The sequence below is a fragment of the Charadrius vociferus genome, unplaced genomic scaffold (genome assembly GCF_000708025.1).
Source record: "Charadrius vociferus isolate BGI_N301 unplaced genomic scaffold, ASM70802v2 scaffold7, whole genome shotgun sequence".
In the NCBI taxonomy this organism is placed as follows: domain Eukaryota; kingdom Metazoa; phylum Chordata; class Aves; order Charadriiformes; family Charadriidae; genus Charadrius; species Charadrius vociferus.
In genome coordinates this window covers 4,151,214-4,169,895 of record NW_009649308.1, presented here as the reverse complement: position 1 = coordinate 4,169,895, position 18,682 = coordinate 4,151,214, and the positions used below count along the sequence as shown (strand labels likewise).

Genomic DNA, 18,682 nt, shown 5'->3' with positions numbered 1-18,682 from the left:
TTTGAAAGTTTAATATTGCTCAGATTATAAAATTGCATTATTGAATGCTGTACCTGAATTTCTTACTTTATTTTGATTAAAACATAAAGTCAGAGGAATTGATTCATAATTTCACAAGCAGTAAGAGAAAGTTGAAATACTTCATTTAGGAAACTTTACCCTGTTTTTTTGGTGTGGTTTGTTTTGGTTTTTTGTTGTTGTTTTTTTTTTTTAAATTTGTATTCATGACTTAAATGTTACTGATTTTTTTCCTTTGTCAGAAATCAGCCTTAATGTTCGAGACCCTCCTACTAAAATAAGTATTATTCCAGAAGAAATGGTTAAGCCAGAGTGGGGATTGCCTGAAGTTAAATACCGGTTTATCACAAGGTAAAATAGAATTTTGTTGATTGTCAAGCTGGAACTTACATTTCACTACGTTACAGTGAATGTTAATTGGAAATGTTTTTTGAAAAGTTTCTGAGAACTCTTTATGTTTTGTTATTAACAAATACCCACATTTTTGTTCTGTTTTGGTTTTAGGTCAGAACTGGATGACTTGCCAAACAATCATTCCTGCGATGTTATTGGTCTTGTGACATTTGTAGGAAGGGCTGAACGAGCAAGAAAGAGAGGTTTTTCTATAAATATGACTTTCAGACATTATCAAACAATTTTTAACTCTCTGAATAAATGTTTACACATTTTTCTTAATCTTTGTTTATGTAGAACATGGTGAAGACTTCTGGCTCTATCGTTGGGCGCATGCCATTGATGGGACCTCAGACCAACCATTCATACTGGAATTATTTGCGACGTCTCAGCCAGATGTGTTTGAACATATTCACCCAAGTATTCATCTCTCTACAATACTTATTAATAATTATTTATAGTGTTTTTCTAGTTGGTTGCTAATTTCAAATTCTGAGTATAGTTGCCACTAAATAAAAAATTGCCGTGGTTTATCTCCTCAAACAGCAAATAACTGATCAGAAATGAAAATTAAAAAAAAAAAATAGTTTAAGTATTTGAAAGCCTTAACTGTATTGCAATCTGCTAGTTAGTCTAAACAAATAGATAGGCAGCTGGGCCTGGGGCTCATCTGATCTCGTTAATTTCAAAGAGAAACTTAAGTGAAGCACCTGTGGCAACATTTCTTGCATCAGAGGCAAATAAAGAAGGCAGCTAGTCAAATCTATTACTCCTTTTGTCCCATAAATAGGTACTTTTTTATAGACAGGAATAATTTAAGAGGATTGGAGAAAGGGAGAGGTGAAAGTGGAATAGCTTCATTTCTTTGAACAAATATCTTTTGGCCAAACGGCAGTCCTCACCCAGCTGTGTTAGTTATTGGATGTGAGCTAAGAATGATAAATTTCAAACTGGAGAATCCTTAATTAAGGATTTTAAAAAAAGCTTTAAATATTTCTTCTTGCCTTCTTTCTCTTCTCCAAGCACTCATCCTTCCATTAACACTGGTTGGTGTCGTGTGCATTTTTTTATATCATATGATGCAGGACCAGCTACACAACCCTGTTAGCATTATGGCTTATTCATCTTGAGCGTTCTGGGGAAATGGCAAAGAATGACATTCTGGTGCTTAACTGAGATATTAACAGAAGAGTGAGTTTGTACTCTATTTAGAAGATTTGCAGTGGCATGTCATGATTTCTTGTGCTTTCTATGATTTTATGCTTTTTATCGTTAAGAAACACAGCCATCTAATGTCAGTATTTTTACTATTTGTTTCATTGATATCCTACCTGATGAAATATCTCATGCTTTAGTCCTAATACGTATGCTGAAATTTTCTTGCACTGTTATTAAATTGAAAATTTAATTGCATCTCCATATTGTAATTTATAATGGAGGCTCAATACATGCTGAAGCATTTCTAGGGTCAAGAACTAAAACATCTTGTTTAGAGCACTTAATAAAATTAATCCAGTGTGTGTCAGTCTTGGCATTCTAAAATCAATGAAATATCAGGAAAAAAACCTGAAGCTTTTTTTTTTTCTCTCCAGTGACATATTTGGTGTGTACACAGATGAGAGTGGTACGGGACCTCACTGAGAATCCTTCCAGCACAATTTACCTTACAACTTCAAATGAAAGTCAAATATTCATTACAGGTAACTTATACTAGTTATAGTTTTATGTAGTTCTCATGTTATTTCTTTGGAAACGGTGTTTTCATTTCACAACAAAATAATCAGTGGTAGTTTCCCTGTCAGAAATGACTTTGAGTTAATAATGAAATACCATTGCAAAAAGAAAAAGGCAAGTTGCATTCTTGGGAGACATTAATGGATGGATCTCATGAAAAGTACCTAAGTATTACTAGGTTAAGTCATATGTTCACCAAATATTCTTTCAGACTGTGTTAAACCTTTGGTAGTGTAGCAATGTAGATTACCACTTCCTTAAAAACATTAAAAATCACTTGCAGCTTTTCTGGCTTACGGGTTTCCTTATTACAAAAAAAAACAAACCCAACAACCCTAAACTGGGTATGGTTGCCCTAAATTTAATCTTAGCCAATCTTTTCCACCAAATATTTGGAGAGCTATCATGTTTCATCTTTGCTAATGTGCAGAGTCTTATGCAGACCACATGGTCTTGGAAGGGATGTGGTGCTGGGCTGCACTGAAGGAGCATTCCTTCTAGATAGTCGTGTTTGAATACTCCCATCTGCAGTTAAAATACTCTTTATGGCCCTGTGATACTGTACACTAGATAGCACCGGTCAGTATGTCACAGGCAGGACCAGGCACAGCTGCTTTTAGTATATTTGCTCTTGAATCAGGAGGCAGATTATAGCAGTGTTGCAGGCTAGTGGTGTACTGGCCTAATTGCGAGGGACTATAAGATGCAGTAGGTGTATCTTTCCTGTGTTTGTTTATCCAGCTCATTTCTTCAGTGTTCCTAACATATCAGTCATCCAGTCTGAATCTTTCTGCTGACAACTATGAATGGAGAAAAATATGTGCTGAAAGAGTCCCTGAACATAGTCAGTTCTATACACGTGGTCTTTCCTGACAAGCTGGGTAGGGTGTTTTGTGCTTAATTGGACTGGCAAAGCAAGCTAGTATTTTTGTTAATACGTTTCTAACGATTCAATGTACTCCTAAATTAAGGGTTTGAGAGGTTGCTTTTTCCCGTTGCGTTCATTCAGTATTGTGCTTATTTTCTAATTATTGTGCTTAATTATCTAATTAAACATTTAAGCTGTGCCCCACCCTAGCTTTAGTTCATTTTATGTCTGTTTGAGTCCTAAATGAGAACTACAGCTGGAGACTGCAAACCATTGGATAAGGTCTATTTCAGTTGACAGCTTAGACATAGACCTGCTCATATTACAATTTATTTGATAAAACTGGTATTTAGTCCATATGTTGGTTTTAAACCAGCCAACAATGAATACATACCTTGCCAATTGTCTGTAACCTGCCAGTTAACTATCTTTGCTGAACCCTATGAAGATGATTTATCTGCTCTTTCCTGCTAATAAAACAATTTCTGATCATTTTGTTCTTTTGTATGCTCCTGTGAGAAGGTATTCTAGTAGCATTTTTGCTAGTTGCCTTATTTCTTTCCACTACTTAACATTTTTCTAACTTTCAACGTTAAATGCAAGTGTTAGTCAAGGAATTCAAGATACTAATTTCATAAAACACTCTTGACCAGTGCAAAGCTGTCTTTTGTATTCTCTAGGTCCAGTTTTTCTTAATTCGTTTTTTCTACATAGTGTTTAGGATAGTTTCAAGATGAGAACTGATGACAGTAACCTGCTTTGTTTTTGATACCTGATTATTTTTGTTTTAAAAGGGTGGCACAAGGGCCAGCCATACACCAAGGATACCAAAGTGAAAAATTTCATTCAGTGGATTAAAACACAAAGTGAAGCTGATCAGATGAAGAAAACTGTCATTGGTGGCTATTATCCTTTTCCACGACCTCCAAATAACTTTTTGAAATATTGTAAAAACAATAAAGGTATCATACTGTCAAATATCTTTAAGATTTGTAGCCTTTTTGCAGTTCAGTCTTACTCCAAGCGTTTAAAGCATCAGTTGAAAAGCAACACAGTTACTATACTGATTACACAAATTTGTAATGTCGTTTAAGAAAACCCTCCCTTTCATGACTGATTGTGTTATAGGCTAAATTCTCATCTTACAGAAAGTATTATGGCACCAGTAGCTGCAGGAGAACTGTAGCAGCTTACATGAGCTACAGATCTGCCCAGAAGTTTTACTGTGAATATTCTGCTAAATCAGGATTAAAGACAGTTATACTGAAGAATTCAGTGAATTAGAAATTTCACCTGAAACAAATTTTTGTATCTGATAATGCATACTAGAAGATGCATGTGAGCTAAAAGGGTTTATTGTTTAATTTTTTTTTCATGTGATGTGAATAACAAAAGATTTAAAATTCTTCAAAAATGTAATTTTAAATCAATTTGCTATTTAATAACAAATTATCTTTTGAGTCTTGCATTCAGACATTTTGATACTGTATTTCTTTAAAACTTGTTTATGAAATTTTCTTTTTTGCAGTTGAATCGGTTTTGAAAGCCATAGGTGAAACGGGGAAAGAGATCGAAGACTTGCATTACAGAGAACACAAGCGCATTGCTGTTCAAGGAATAATTAGTGCGATAAGATACATCAGCTGTAGCAGTACAGCTGAAGAAGCCTCAGGAGTGGAACTTGTTCAGGTACAGTGTTTGGGAATTAATGCTATTAACTTAAGCAACTATGATTGTAATTAGAGGGGAGATTTTTGCATTTGAGTTCAGAACCTATTTACATTATCTCTTGATTAACTTCACTTGCTATTTTGAGAGCAAAATTTTTGAAAGTCGTAATTTAGAACTTTTTAAAAAGCAATGATTTCGTGCTTTTCTGAAAGCGTTATGACAGTCCTCCGTAAAACTACGCAACTGTTTAGAAGTTACTAGTTTGACTGGCTAACCTGATGTAAGTTAGAATGTGGGAGAGGCAACTACTGCAACATGCTCTCTGTCCCTTTCTAGACAGAATTTATCTTATTAATATGATTAAAAGATAATTTCTGCTAGATATACTATGCCTTCCAGGAGGTAGCGTAAATTGTTCTGTTCCTTTAAAAATTGCTTTTGTGTTGGAAGCAATAGCTTTAGGTGCTTTGAAACTCTTAAACAATTAACTGTCCTTGCAGAAAGATACTTCTCAGTCTCTTGAAAGTTCTGCTATGTCCAAAGAAGACTGTGTTCACAAGAGAAAAGACACCAGTGTTCAAAATAAAGAAGTAAAGTCTTTTCTGGGGCCGCATTGCACTCCTGGGGAACAACATCAGCAGCAAGCTTCACTGTCAAAAAAGAGTTCAGTCAAGAGAAAGATACCACGCAAATTAAATGCAGATGCAAAACAGTAAGCTCTCTTCATAAATACGTAGTGGATCTTCTAAAAAGTGTTTACGGAAATGAGTTCAGAGCCCAGGCCATAGAAAATATATAAGAAAGCTTTAAAAGCATATACCATTTAATCTTTGAAAGGTAGTTAGGTACTTTGAAAGGTAGTAGGTACTTTTCCTAGTATGAGTTGGTGGCAATTATACTGATTGGGCTAATGAAGGATTGATTAAAGCAGGTGTCTGGTTTGCAATATTCTCTTCTGATTAATATTTATGCTACATTGTTGTTAATTTCACAGATTTGAAATAAAAGTAGTTAATACTTGAACCATACATAGCTTAGTGACATAGCTGTGGAACAAGCAACAGTTACAGTGGTCTGAGGAAATAAGATTTCTTTTCTGAAAATGCAGAATCAGGATCTGATATACCTGTTCCTTAATTTCAAACATACCTTATTTTTTTTCTTTCTGGTTAATAGAATGTACTGCATGTAGCTGTAACTTGCTGTCAGAGAGGCAAGTAGATGGTGATCACCTAAAGGCTCGAAATAACTTGTAGTACTATGGCTCTGCTTGTGATGGGATTTCAGGAAATTGTATTGCATCTAGTCAGACATAGGCAAAGGATATCAGTCTGATATAAGAAAATGGAATAAGATAAAATAATTTGTCGGATACAACCGTATTAGGTTCAAAAGTAAAATATTTGCTTGTATAAGATTGCCCTTTGTTGCAATGTTTGTGCAAAATCTAATGTAGCCACATTTAGTATTAAAAACCTGGTGTACACACTGGCAGATTTAATGTTGCAGAAATCTAGCCAGCCACATCTTTTTTTGTTCTAGTAGATTTCTCATGCTGTAGAGGGTATATTTTTCTTCTCAACTTCCCACATTATGACTTTTAGATGAGAAAAGAGGGTGGGTATTCAGAATATTTTGAGGGAAAATGAGATGAAATGTAATCAGGATTGAATAAAAACTTAGGACTAAGAAAACCCTGGTGAATAGAAGTTGTGTCTTGGCAGTGTTACAGCACACTTGCTAGTGGATTTCCATTCATAAGGAAAATTCCAACATTTGAGTGTCTTAGGTTCATTCTGCCTGAAAGAAAACCATGCATGTTCTCTGCTTTATGTATTTCCATTTAACTAAATGCTTTAAAATAATGGTGAATTTCCTACTTTAAGGGGAAGTGCATCTGTTATTCCTGTATCATCTTACCCCTATTTCACACGGTCTGCAAGAAGAAAATTAGGGTAAGTCATGTGAAATTAATCATGTTAAATAATTGTAATGATGAAACAAAGATATTTGAAGTGAAACTTTTACAGGTCAAGGATCTGTATGGAAGTGAAATGAAAGAACCGATCAGGGTAGAGTTTAATATTTTCTATTCAATTCCTCTGCACTGATTCTAGTTCAAATATATTGGATTATTTTATTCTGAAACATAATTTTGAGTGTGTTATTGAACATATTTTTATATTGTTACTAGTGCTGATTAGGGAATATATAGTAACAGGGGTCCATAATGGTAAACAGAGTAACATATGTAGTCTTTGTTTCAGAGATATTACAGTTCAAGTAGGAAAGTCAAAGGTAGTGGGGAGGGATGCTTAATTAACAAGTAGAGTGAACAATGTAATAGCATTAGTGGATTTGCTAATGGTGGTTGAGCTATACATCATCCTTGGAGCTACAGAGGTGTAAGTATAGCTGTCCCTGAGAAGCCACTTGGCTTGTTCTGCTACCTAACACTTGGTCTTTATTGAAATCAGTTTGGATCCAGAGAAGGATTTAAAAAAAACCCACAACAAAACAGGTAGGAATTTCAAATCCAGAGCCCAGACAAATCTGGAATCTAATGAAATAACTACAAGTGGGAAATTATTAAGAAAACCAATTGAGTGTTATTATTTGCTAGTCTGGGGTAAAAAGCTACTTTCCTTCATGCATTTTGTTTAAGGGCATTGAATTCCTGTCATTTATTCCAAACACAGCGAGTAACTTGAATGTTTGAGCTCTTTGGTGTCAGTAACTTTGGATGTTTGGTTTTTTTGGCAGCAGTGATTTGGGCTTGTGTCCTGAGTACCTATGCCCCTCAGTTGCCGCCTTATTTTACTTTTAGCACCTCTTTCCTTCCTGCTAAAACAAAGCATCATGGTGCTAGGGATATAGCAACAATAGTAATGATGCAGTTGATCATAAGTTGTTGACCATTCTGCCAGTATTACTGCCCTACAAGCATGCCTATTTTCTTGAAAAAACGTTTCTAGGAAGCTAATTTGCAAAAGCTTTTTCTGTGGGATAAACCAGGCGCTTTTGAGCTACATCTGTTGTTTCCTCTGGTCCTCTTGGTAGATTTCTGGAGGAAATGGTTTCCTGGCTCTGCAGGCCATTCATTAAAAGTGTTGACACCTGGCTTTAAGGTCAGGTCAGCTTTAAGGACATGTGGCACAAATCCGTAGGAATATCATTTTTTTTGAATGTGAGGAACCCTGTTTTCTTTATTTGCTGAGAAATAGTCCATTTTTTCTTGGGGGTGGAGGGTGGGAAGAATGTTTTCTCCCCATTTCTTAAAAGTGAAGCAAAAAGTTAAGGCATGTTTACTCTGTTCTCTGCTTTTCTCAATCTGCTACTCTCCTTGCTACCTGTGTGTCCACTCTATGCCATTAGTGCTAGAACCCCAACTAAAGGAGGAGAAAGTCTGTGTTGGATTATGGAAAGCTGTTTCACTCTATATAATTAAAAGGTAACTTGTGTATTTCTGTAATTAACTATGAAGTTGTGCTGAGTTCTCCAAATTGCACAAGAAAAACAGAAAGTTAGCCTGACATACCTTAAAATTGCATTGTTTTCTGTTCTGTTGCTTAGAAGTAGCAGAATATCACCTCTTACTGAAATATTTTAATGCATTGATAAAATAACAACAGTAAAAATATATTTTTAAGTACATATTCTAGCTTAGATTTTTTTGCGTCAAGTATTTTGTGCATTTTTTCAGCATGTGGTTGCGTTTTTAAATTTTTTTGTTTTTAAACAGTAATAGCTGATTCTAAGGCTCTTCATTGACAGCCTCAGTTCCTATGTTTCTGAAGTAACTTATTTATCTGATTGTTAAGGTTTTCAGAAAGAACAAGGTAAGAGGAAACTGGTTAATTTAATATTATTGTTGATAAGAGACATTCAACATAAATATACTTTTAAGCATGTATGTACCCCAAAGTAGTGTAATTGATAGATTATTGTGAATGAGGAAAGATCAGGAATTTTAGAAAGGTTTATTTCTATGTGGAAGTGAAAAAAAAAAAACAACCCAGAGTAGTTTTATTAGCATTTTAATCTTTGTAAGTTTAGCACTGCAGTTACCATGGAGCTGCTCATGCGCTATACGTGCTCACACTCTGCACTGCTTGAAAGTAGCTTGTTCGTATGCTTCTATCCTTGCAGTTTCACTTCTAAATGTTTACATAACTTAGACCCTTTTCTCCTTTTTTCCCCTCCCCTCTGATGAGAGCTAAGGGATAAGGATTCTATAATATGGGAAAATTCAGCTTGAGGTTTGCATGACTGAAAGTTTCCTAGAATTTGATGTTTCCTTCAGATCCCTTTTTCACATAAATCAGAAATTTTCATGGAGGCATTGGTAGATATCAACAATCAATTTGTGTAGACTTGTCAAATTACTGTAGACGGCTGTTTGGTTACTCTGTTACGTGCCCTAGTAGACACGTGTACCATAATGGTGTCATGACAGTTAAGTTGATTTCTAACCAGTCTATAAAATGAGGCTTTTAATAGTTATGTCAGTGAGTGGGGTGTTTGGTTTTGTTGTTTTGAGGCACTTTAATACCTTGCATCATTTGGGCATGGCTACAAGTTGTAACTATTTTCTTTCTTAATTTTTTTTATCTCATTTAGTCCAAGTGCTTAGGAAATAGGTGTGAAGCACAAGACATGCTTATATTCCCAATATATTCTAAAAGTATCTATCTGCCATCTATTTTGATTAATGTTATTTTTGTTGACAATACTTAAAGTACAGTGACTGAAAAGGTGAATACCAGTGCATCTGGAAATACTCACTAAAGGCTTTTTTTGCAAGTGGGCATCTGTGAAAAGGGAAGCCTGCAGAATGCAGGCTGAGAATAGCAAATTTGGCATGACACAAGTTCTCGTAAAGCTGGCATGGGCAAAACAGGAATGTGGGTGTTTTAGTGCACAACAGCTACAGCATATTGCAGTAAATGGAACGATTTGGGTTTTATCAGGTGGTTTGCAGACATACTGGCTGGCAGAGAAGCATGTAAACTGTGTGGATAGGCAAGCAGGTTTCCCTTAGGAACCTAGCTCAAGTTACACTGCACACCCATCCAGCACAAAACAGTCCTGTAGGAGTAATGTTTCAAGCAGGTAGGAGAAATCATCCTAGCTGCAGATCTGTGGAAGAAGTGGGGAAAAATTATGACAAGTTCTTTTCCTATTTTTCAAAGGCTTTACTAGCTCTAAATCAAAGCCTATTCACCTCTCAAATTAGACAATTTTAAAAGAAAAATACACTATTTTGATAATATCAACTTGTCATCAGTATGACTTGGTTTAATCCTCTGCTTTAATGAAGAGGGAAGTTGGCATGTATCTAACTTGACACATCGATTTCTGAGCAAGCCTTTCCTAACGTTGTGCTAGATTTTCATGTCTCTTGTTGAGAAGTCCAGGTCTTGAAAGTGAGAATTAGTTTTGGGGGCACTAATTTTTAATTACACTACTTTTGTTCATACCTTTGAAAATGTCATCTAATGGCTTGAAAATGTATTAATATAATTGGTATGTAAATGTTTAATTTATCATTGCACGTACACACTAATTACTTTCCATGATGGTGCTTGTATAGAAGGAATTAATTCTTCATAAGATACTATTTTCATGGAAACATTCTTTCATCTAGAAATAATACCATAGGAAGCACAATATAAGTACTGGACTGTCGTTTTAGAAAGAGACAAACTTTCCTGCTACCTTTCATCAGAAAACATAAATAAATACCACTGCATAAACTTAGATCTGACATCTTGAATGTATACTTCTGAGGTTGCCTTGGACCACAGAATTTGAAAAATACTTTGGACTACAAAGTCACATAGAAGCACATACAAATTTTCATTTACCAACATTTTCAACACAACTCTGCTCAGAAGCTTGGGTGGGTGGTGGGAAGCAGGTAGGGTCATACTGTTTTAGAGTTCTCTATGCGGCAGCTTTTTTTGTTTACAAAGTTAGGTGGCTGAAACCTCAGTTGCACAGTTTGTGGTGCTTACGTGAGGATTCTTTTGTGCCTAGAGTTCAAGATCACAAGACAGTCACTCCAGTACTTAGTTCACACCATGATGATAGTGCGTTTCATACTTTCGTACTCAAAACCCACAATGTATTTCCTCTTATCTTTTCACTAGGTTTTAGATATTTTCCATTTGTTATGAAACATTGACATGAAATTTTCAAGATATATCCTAGTATGAAATGGGGAAACTTGAAAGAAAACCAGCCTGTAAATCCTTGTGACTGAAATACAGTGTCCCACTAAACAGCATGTTTGTCTTTGATTCCTTTTTCACTGTCTGTATATTGTTCCTGTGTATTTGCAGTTACAATATTTTATTAGTAGCTACTTATGTAGTTACTAATAAACTAACCAGTTTATTTTCATGGTACCTTAATGAAGTCTTGCCTATGTCTCAGTTGTTTGCGATGCAAGATAATCGAGATAGTCTTTTTCCTAAGTTTATTCAAACATCATGTTGAGTTTATAATAAGAGGAATGGAGCAAAGAAGAAAGGAATAAATGGACCTAAGAGCTTATTTTACCATGTTGTGGTTTCAGAGTATCTGTTATGTTTTTCTCCTGCATAATATCCTAGGTAATTCATTAGAGATTGTTAAGAATAATTGCTTTCCGTTAATTCAAAATTTCATGGTTAAAAATGAAAGTGTAACAAAAATCTAGTTAGCTTGATTGAACTTATTGTTGTATCAGGGTAGTATGGTCAAAGGAAAATATGTATTTGGAATTTGTCTATCATTTTGGATTCTGGAGTGATGACGTGGTTCGTGCTTTGGTTTTGACTGCTGAAGGGTGCCGATATGAAAGTGCAGCAACACGCTGTGCAACCGTTTTTTAGAATCAAGTCATAAACCTGTTGGGCATTTGTAATGTTCCGCTTTTAGTGCCACACGTGCTGTTTCAGTAGGTACCCAGTAGAGGGCAGCAAACACTGTTTTTTGAGTGTAAAATACTTTTCTATCTACTTCATAAAGCAAAGAAATAACAACGGTTCTTGTCCTAAGCTTTTCAAAACTGATTTTGTAGGTCTCATTATGTCAAGCTGCTATATTACAAGTCTCATGATATGAAACCAGGTATTAGTGCTTACTCATTCAAGCTTATATCATTTATCACTACAAATCTGTCAAGGTTTGAACTTTTGCTGCATGGTGTTTGATGTTAAATAGGTTTTAAATATATATATATACACGATAACTTTCTTTTTGCAGCTTGGATGAATTTCAACATGAAGAGTTGGTGCAAGATAAAAATGGACAGGCTGTATCAGAGAGTTTACAGTGCAGCACAGGTACGTTGCAAATAGTTGTTACATTAACCTTAGGAGGTTTAAGCCTGCTTCTTCTCTTCAGGTCCAAAACAGGCAACAAAGATACCCTTATAAACCTTGTTTGTCAAGACAATTCCTCTGTACATCTAGCTGCATCAACCTATAGGGAGCCACTGTACCGATGTATTGTTAATGTCATTCTGCTCAGTTGTGCCCCTGATGTGTTCTAAAGGATGGCTGGGAGGACAGTGCCGAGCTGTTTCCCAGTATGGGGAATAAATTCTGTGTTGCTTTATAGAAGTTTGAAGTTAGTTTTGTATCTCAGAAACACACACGTTTTCTGTTGGAATTTTTCTTGCTGTAGTGCATGTGATAAAATTGTCCCTCACCAAAGCTAAGAGAGTGCAAATACAAGATGTGGGAGGAAATGGATGAAACATACAAGCCAGTAATATGAATTATGTTTGATTAAGGGATTTTTTTCGAAGTTAGTTATTAATGTTTTATTTTCTTCCTCTGCAATTGAAAAATTAATTCCCGTTCCATGCAGCTAGTTTCTTGATACCTATTTTTGGATAAAGGAAGAAGTCTAATTTGTCAGTTGTCATTATGTGCAGCTTGGTCTGGTTTTTATTTCATGCAAATATTTTGACATGTTTTCCTCTTTTCAAAGCTGACTGAATATACTGAGTCATGTATTTTTATCTAAAAGTTCGTCTACTACTAGCATCTGTCCCAACATTAGCATCTGCCAGTTTACTTCTATGTATAGCTATATTATGTATAAAGTTGTCCATTCTTTTATTTTTGCAAGGCAGCAGTTCATGTTAATTTAGTGATGACCTCGATAGGTTTTCTTTGTAGCATATTGATGGTCTACTCCATTGTGCTTCTTTAAAGCAATAGAAATTACAGTGAATTTTCCTGAATGTTTAATATATTAAAAGTAAGAAAACATATCCATAAGCAAGTTGGATAATTAATTACTTTATTGGTTGTTAGTCTTCGATAAAATTTCTTGTTGCTTTTAAAACCAAGAAATAAAATTGAGTGCTCTCACCTGAAATTACATTAAAGGAATTTCTTGTAGCTGTAGTGTTTATTGTGCTGTGCTGTTACTCTCCCTAGAATTGTTGGGATATTGTGTATATCTCGTCAAACGAATGCATGTATGTGGTTTCAATGAATTGATTTTAAAAGTTGGTTTTCAAAAAAAGCCACACTAGCATGTGAATATGTACTCTGAAATACATGCCTCATTTTTTAACTGTAGTAAAGAAATATTACATCAGATACTTATATTTAGATACTTTTATTTAGATAATTATATCTAAAATAGAGATATATTTAGATACTTTTATTCTTAAATTAAAATGCCATTTACACTGATATTTTCTCACTGCATGTGAAACCCTATTTAATGTCAGTTGGCTGATATTTTGAGTGTAGTCCAAAATAAATGAATCAGTCTCTCATCTAAGTATGCAATAATTATCTGGATATGTTAGTAAATGTAGCTTGTAATCATATGCACATATTTTTCTCACAGTATTAGTGTCAATTTTCTTTAATTTTGCTGTCCTGTGTTGTCTAATTCAATGCATAAAGTCTCTTATTTCCCATATTGAATGTTCTTGCATATGTTGTATCGTTTCAGGGAATCATAGAATACCAGGTTGGAAGGGACCTCAAGGATCATCTGGTCCAAGCTTTTTTTGCAAAGGCATGGTCTAGACAAGGTGGCCCTGTACCTTGTCCAGCTGAATCTTAAAAATGTCCAACGTTGGGGAATCTACCAGTTCCCTGGGGAGATGGTCTAGTGGGAGGTGTCCCTGCCCACAGCAGGGGGGTTGGAACTAGATGGTCTTTAAGGTCCCTTCCAACCTGAACCATTTTATGATTCTGTGATTATTGCAATGGCTGATGTTCTCATTGTGAAGAATTTTCCTCTTGTGTCCAATTGGAATCTCCTCAGGAGTAACGTACCTCATCTTTCCATGTGACTCCTTGTAAAAAGGGAGTCTCCATCTTCTTTCTAGCCACCCTTTAAATACTGGAATATGGTGATAAGGTGTCCCCTAAGTCATCTTTTCTCAAGGCTGAACAAACTCAGTTCTCTCAGCCTTTCCCCATACGACAGGCTTCCCAGTCCTTTGATCATCTTGGTGGCCCTTCTCTGGATCCTCTCTGGCCTGTCCACATCTTTTTTGTAATGCAAGGACCAAAACTGCATACCGTATTCCATGACAAGCACTGAGTAGAGTGGGATGACGACTTAATTGTCTCGGCTGGTGATGCCCTTGTTGATGCAACCCAGCATCCTGTTGGTTTGCTTTGCCGCAGCAGCACACTGTTTGCTCTCATTCAGCTGGTCCACCAGGACCCCCAGGTTACTTTCCACAGAGCTGCTCCCCAGCCAGGTAGATCCCAGCCTGTGCCGCACTACTGCATTATGTTTTCCCAGGTACAAGACTTTACACGTGTCCTTGTTGAACTTCAGAAGGTTCTTGTTAGCCCACTCTTCCAGCCTATCGAGGTCTTCCTGCAGGGTGTTCACTTCCCTGCTCTGGTGTCACCAGAGTCAACTTCGTCAGGCTACACTTGATCCCATCATCCAGATCACTTATGTAGATAGTGAACAGCATTGGGCCTCATATCAATCCCCCACAAGTGGGGACCCCACTTGTGAGAAGTTACCAGTTTGAAAAGGAGCTATTTACCACCACTGTCTGGGTGCAGCCTGTCAGCCGGTTCCCCACCCACCGCACAGACCACTTGTCTAGACCATAACACATCAGTTTCTCTAGGAGGAGGCTGTAGGGAACAGTTTGTCTGTGTACGTTCTGGTTTCTTCACTTTTGAACACCCTAATACTCCATCATAGCAATTATGACACTAAAAAGAAGTAAATAAGTATATGTTCACAGAGAAAGGTTGGGGTGGATAATATACCCAGTTGAAAAGACTAATTGATGAGAAGTTGTTTCACAGGAGATAGAGGAGATACAAGGCTATACTGGGAATATTTTTAAATGAGTTTTCTGATAACCTCAAAAGATGGGGTTTAACACTTGCCTTCCAAAATTGGAAGTGATGGTTGTATCAGCTTTTACCATAAACAATCCTCAAGTTACATGTAATAGGGAAGAAGAATAGAGCTATCATTGACTGTAGCAAAAAAAATTTAAATGTAGCATAGTCCTCAATGTAAGCATATAGTTATTGTGCAAGGGATGGAAAAGTTTACCTTCACTTGTACCTGTTTTTGACTGGTTTTCATGATTTCTGGCTGTTCATTAAAAAAGTTACGTGCTCTCCAAAAACAAGCCACGATGATGCTTTTCATGTGGTGAAATAAGTCTTTTTATTACAAGTCTAGCCTGAAAGGTTACCAGTTTACTCGCATTCCAAGTTTAATTCATTGTGTTGTGTGTTTTGAACATTCTGCCTTGTCTTCATAATGGAAATGTTCTAATGAAAATATTTCTCGTCTAGCGGAAAAGTGATATGATTCTATGAGCATATAAGCAGCTAAATATTTTCTGTGTTTATAATAGACCGAGAAGGAATGAGTGATGCACCTGAAACTGCAGAGACTGGCAGAAGTTGTGATTCATGGCAGAGTGACCTGTGGGCACAAGTGAAAGACAAGTTATTGAAATATTTGCATCACAGCACAATTTTCCCAGAAAGCATCCCACGTAAATTTGATTATGCGCACAAAGACTTACTTATGCAACAGTACAACCTTCATGCAGCAGTGTACCAGCCAAAAGAAACCAGAACAGATAAAAATATCAATGAGTTTAAAAGTGCTAGTGGCCTTGGGTATTATGAAGTGACAGTTCTGGGTAAGTATTTGGTAGTTTGGTTTCTAAAAAAGGTTAAGCAAGAGCAGTGTAAGATCTTAGCTCTATGCTGCGTTAACTTCAGAAGGACTTGAGGTTTTGTCAGAAACAGAATGGATTTCTGTAAATTAATCAGTTGATTCTGAGTATTTCTTGAAGTCTAAAAAAGTGATTGACAGTTTAGATTTTTGTTAGAGTTGTGATTGAGGATAATTTTTTTACTAGAGAGCTGTAATACTCATTGAAAATGCCTTTAAATTAAATGACTGAATATCTTGTTTCTAGTATCACTTTACGTATAATTGCAATTTTGTGCATAGGTTTGTGTGTGTCATTTGAAGAGTGTGCGTAGTCCTTAAGCTATTGATTATTAGAATCAGAGGCTTAGAGGTAGGTCCTGTTCACTAGTTCAACCAGTCTGACATCATCAGGTAAATTATTCAATTGCACTTGATTTCTCAAGCTGCAAAGTCAGCTGACTATTAATCAGAAACATGTTAGTGTTCTTAAAGGGAAAAGGACAACAGTAATTGCTTCTTTTGAACTTTATTCTCATTGAGTTGCTTTTTTGAGTACTTTTGCTCCTAAAGTGCCTTTCTTCCATGCTAGAAAATTAAGGGTTGTATTTTAGCCCTACTCATTGACTGCTCTCTGCTGCTTCTGGTTAGCAGAAATCTTCAGTTGATTGATCTTTATTTGTTAAAATATAATAGGCAAGTTGACGTGTATCTGTTTGTTAGAATTACTGTGGGATATTAATGTTTGATTTTTGTTTTCCTGTTAAAAGGAGAAGGAAATTGCCTAGCTTAACGATGTTTATGTTAAGTTCCTGTAATTTATAAGTTTCCATTATTTGCTCAGGGACATTTGCAGAGAAGGTGTTTGAATATTTACAGTCATTAGAATCCTGGGACTTGCAATATAATATTCAAGATGAAAGTAGCACAAGTACTGCGTTGCATACTGCGTAGATACACTGGTTGTAAAACTATGTTCTCTGCCCTTGTAGCAGCAATAAAGTTTAAAAGGAGTGTGAAATGGCTTCCAATGTTGGTTTTGTATTTTCTGAGCTAACAGCATTGTTAGCCTCAAATAATAGTATAACATCACATCAATTGGAATGTGCTTATGTATAAATAGATATACCCACATATATAAAAATGTATTTTTAGATGTCAATTATTAATTAATGGACAAAGAGCAAGTAAATAAAAATCTGGGTTCAGCCAGCAATAATTTGTTTCTTTAAAAAAAGAAGAAATGGTGTATGAAGTTGCTAATGGGCTGAAGATGAAGTTTTCTGCTAACTTAAATATGTTTTTTCAACAGGTATAAATCACGATGTAGCAATAGATGTTGCATTCCTTCCACTGTTTTGTCCTGAAGATCCCCACTTATTTCAACTAGAAGACGTTCAAAATGATACATTATTATCTTGTATGAGTTGCATCTCTGCATGTCAGGAGAAGGCCACTAGCAATGGAAGGCTTTGTGACATGTTTCCACTTTCAAGTGAGACTGGCTTTCACTGGCGTTACTCATTTATCCTTTCTTGTTTTATCTTTCAATGCAAGAGTTGATCCTCTGTAGAAATCTCTGCTGTAGGTCAGACGTTGTTCACCTCTTCAGTGAAATACATATGAATTCTATGTGACCACCTTTAGTAAATAAATGTAATCCTGAACTTTCAGGGCAGTTTTTACTGGAGCTGTTCGCATACTCTGAAGATAATATTTTAAGATCCAAACCACAAACTCTTAAGTGACCTAGATAGTGTTTGCAGTTATTTGTTGATGCGGAATTATACTGACATAGAAGTCAGTATGTGTGGCTGAGCATGGGAATATTTGGCTTTATCTTCTTTGAAACAGAGTGGAATAACTGTCGATCAGTCAGTCCATTTCACTGATGTCGCCTTGAACAGCTGCTTTAACGCAACCTACAGTGCCTATAAACTGAAGTATTGCCTGCTATGGAATTATTTTCCTTCAAATTATGCTTCTAATTACTGTCACCTCACAACAAATATGGTGAAAACTATTAATGTGTATCGTGTGTATCCCACTGCAAAGTGCTATATAAGCATTGTGTTTTCCTGCATGTTTATATATAGACAGACCTGATTTAATTTAAATACATCTTTACTTTTCCTTGAATAATACTATGAAATCTGAAAATCACTAATGGTTAAGTAATGAATATTTCAGCTTTTCCATATCTAAGTTCTGATGCTGTCGTTTCTAATGATTGAACTTACTAATAAAATCATACCAAAAAAAATAATTCCCATTAGGCCATCATTTAATAGTTAGAGTGAGGTTTTTCATTGAACGGGGTTGAACATAAACACATCACTGTATGGAAAACAATGTCAATTCAGCATACCTTTTTACTGTATGTATTTTAAAACGTGTTTTCTTAACTTCTAGATGAAATTGTAAAAGCAGCGATGGATCTAGACGGCAAACACGTTGTCTGCATCTTGGACATCTGTCACTTGGGTGATGATAAGGTGGAAGTCTTTCTGAGCAAAATCTACAAGACAGTGGAACCTGGTGTGCTGGATCCCGTGTAATTTAATAACTTATTTTTCAAATTTATTTTGTTCAAAAGGAGGGAAATAAAATTGCTGTAACTTGGATACACCCTCTACACATTGCACTTTTCTAGAACTAGCAGACAGAAACAAAAAATTATGATCCTTAGAGCAATTGTAATGGTCATCCACGTAACTGAGAAGGATGATTGTTCCCTTTATTTTTCAGCAGTCTTGAAACTGATTACACAATGTCTTGGTTGCTTATGTTCAGGAAGGATGAATGGGCAATTTGGTGAACTTA

The 18,682-nt window shown here is 35.8% G+C and overlaps 1 protein-coding gene across 1 annotated transcript in view; it reads left to right on the top strand.

The window, feature by feature from the left end:
- LOC104290248 (chromosome unknown open reading frame, human CXorf57) overlaps positions 1-18,417 on the top strand; it is a 26,277-nt gene extending 7,860 nt beyond the window's left edge. Inside the window, exons 5-16 of the mRNA XM_009889326.1 lie at positions 261-369; positions 523-614; positions 709-831; positions 2,004-2,111; positions 3,808-3,975; positions 4,542-4,702; positions 5,185-5,396; positions 6,571-6,639; positions 11,936-12,015; positions 15,552-15,845; positions 17,172-17,354; positions 18,272-18,417. Of these exons, the coding sequence (XP_009887628.1) occupies positions 261-369; positions 523-614; positions 709-831; positions 2,004-2,111; positions 3,808-3,975; positions 4,542-4,702; positions 5,185-5,396; positions 6,571-6,639; positions 11,936-12,015; positions 15,552-15,845; positions 17,172-17,354; positions 18,272-18,417 (1,745 nt within the window). The remainder of the gene's footprint in view (positions 1-260; positions 370-522; positions 615-708; positions 832-2,003; positions 2,112-3,807; positions 3,976-4,541; positions 4,703-5,184; positions 5,397-6,570; positions 6,640-11,935; positions 12,016-15,551; positions 15,846-17,171; positions 17,355-18,271) is intronic.
- Positions 18,418-18,682: the final 265 nt, after the last annotated feature.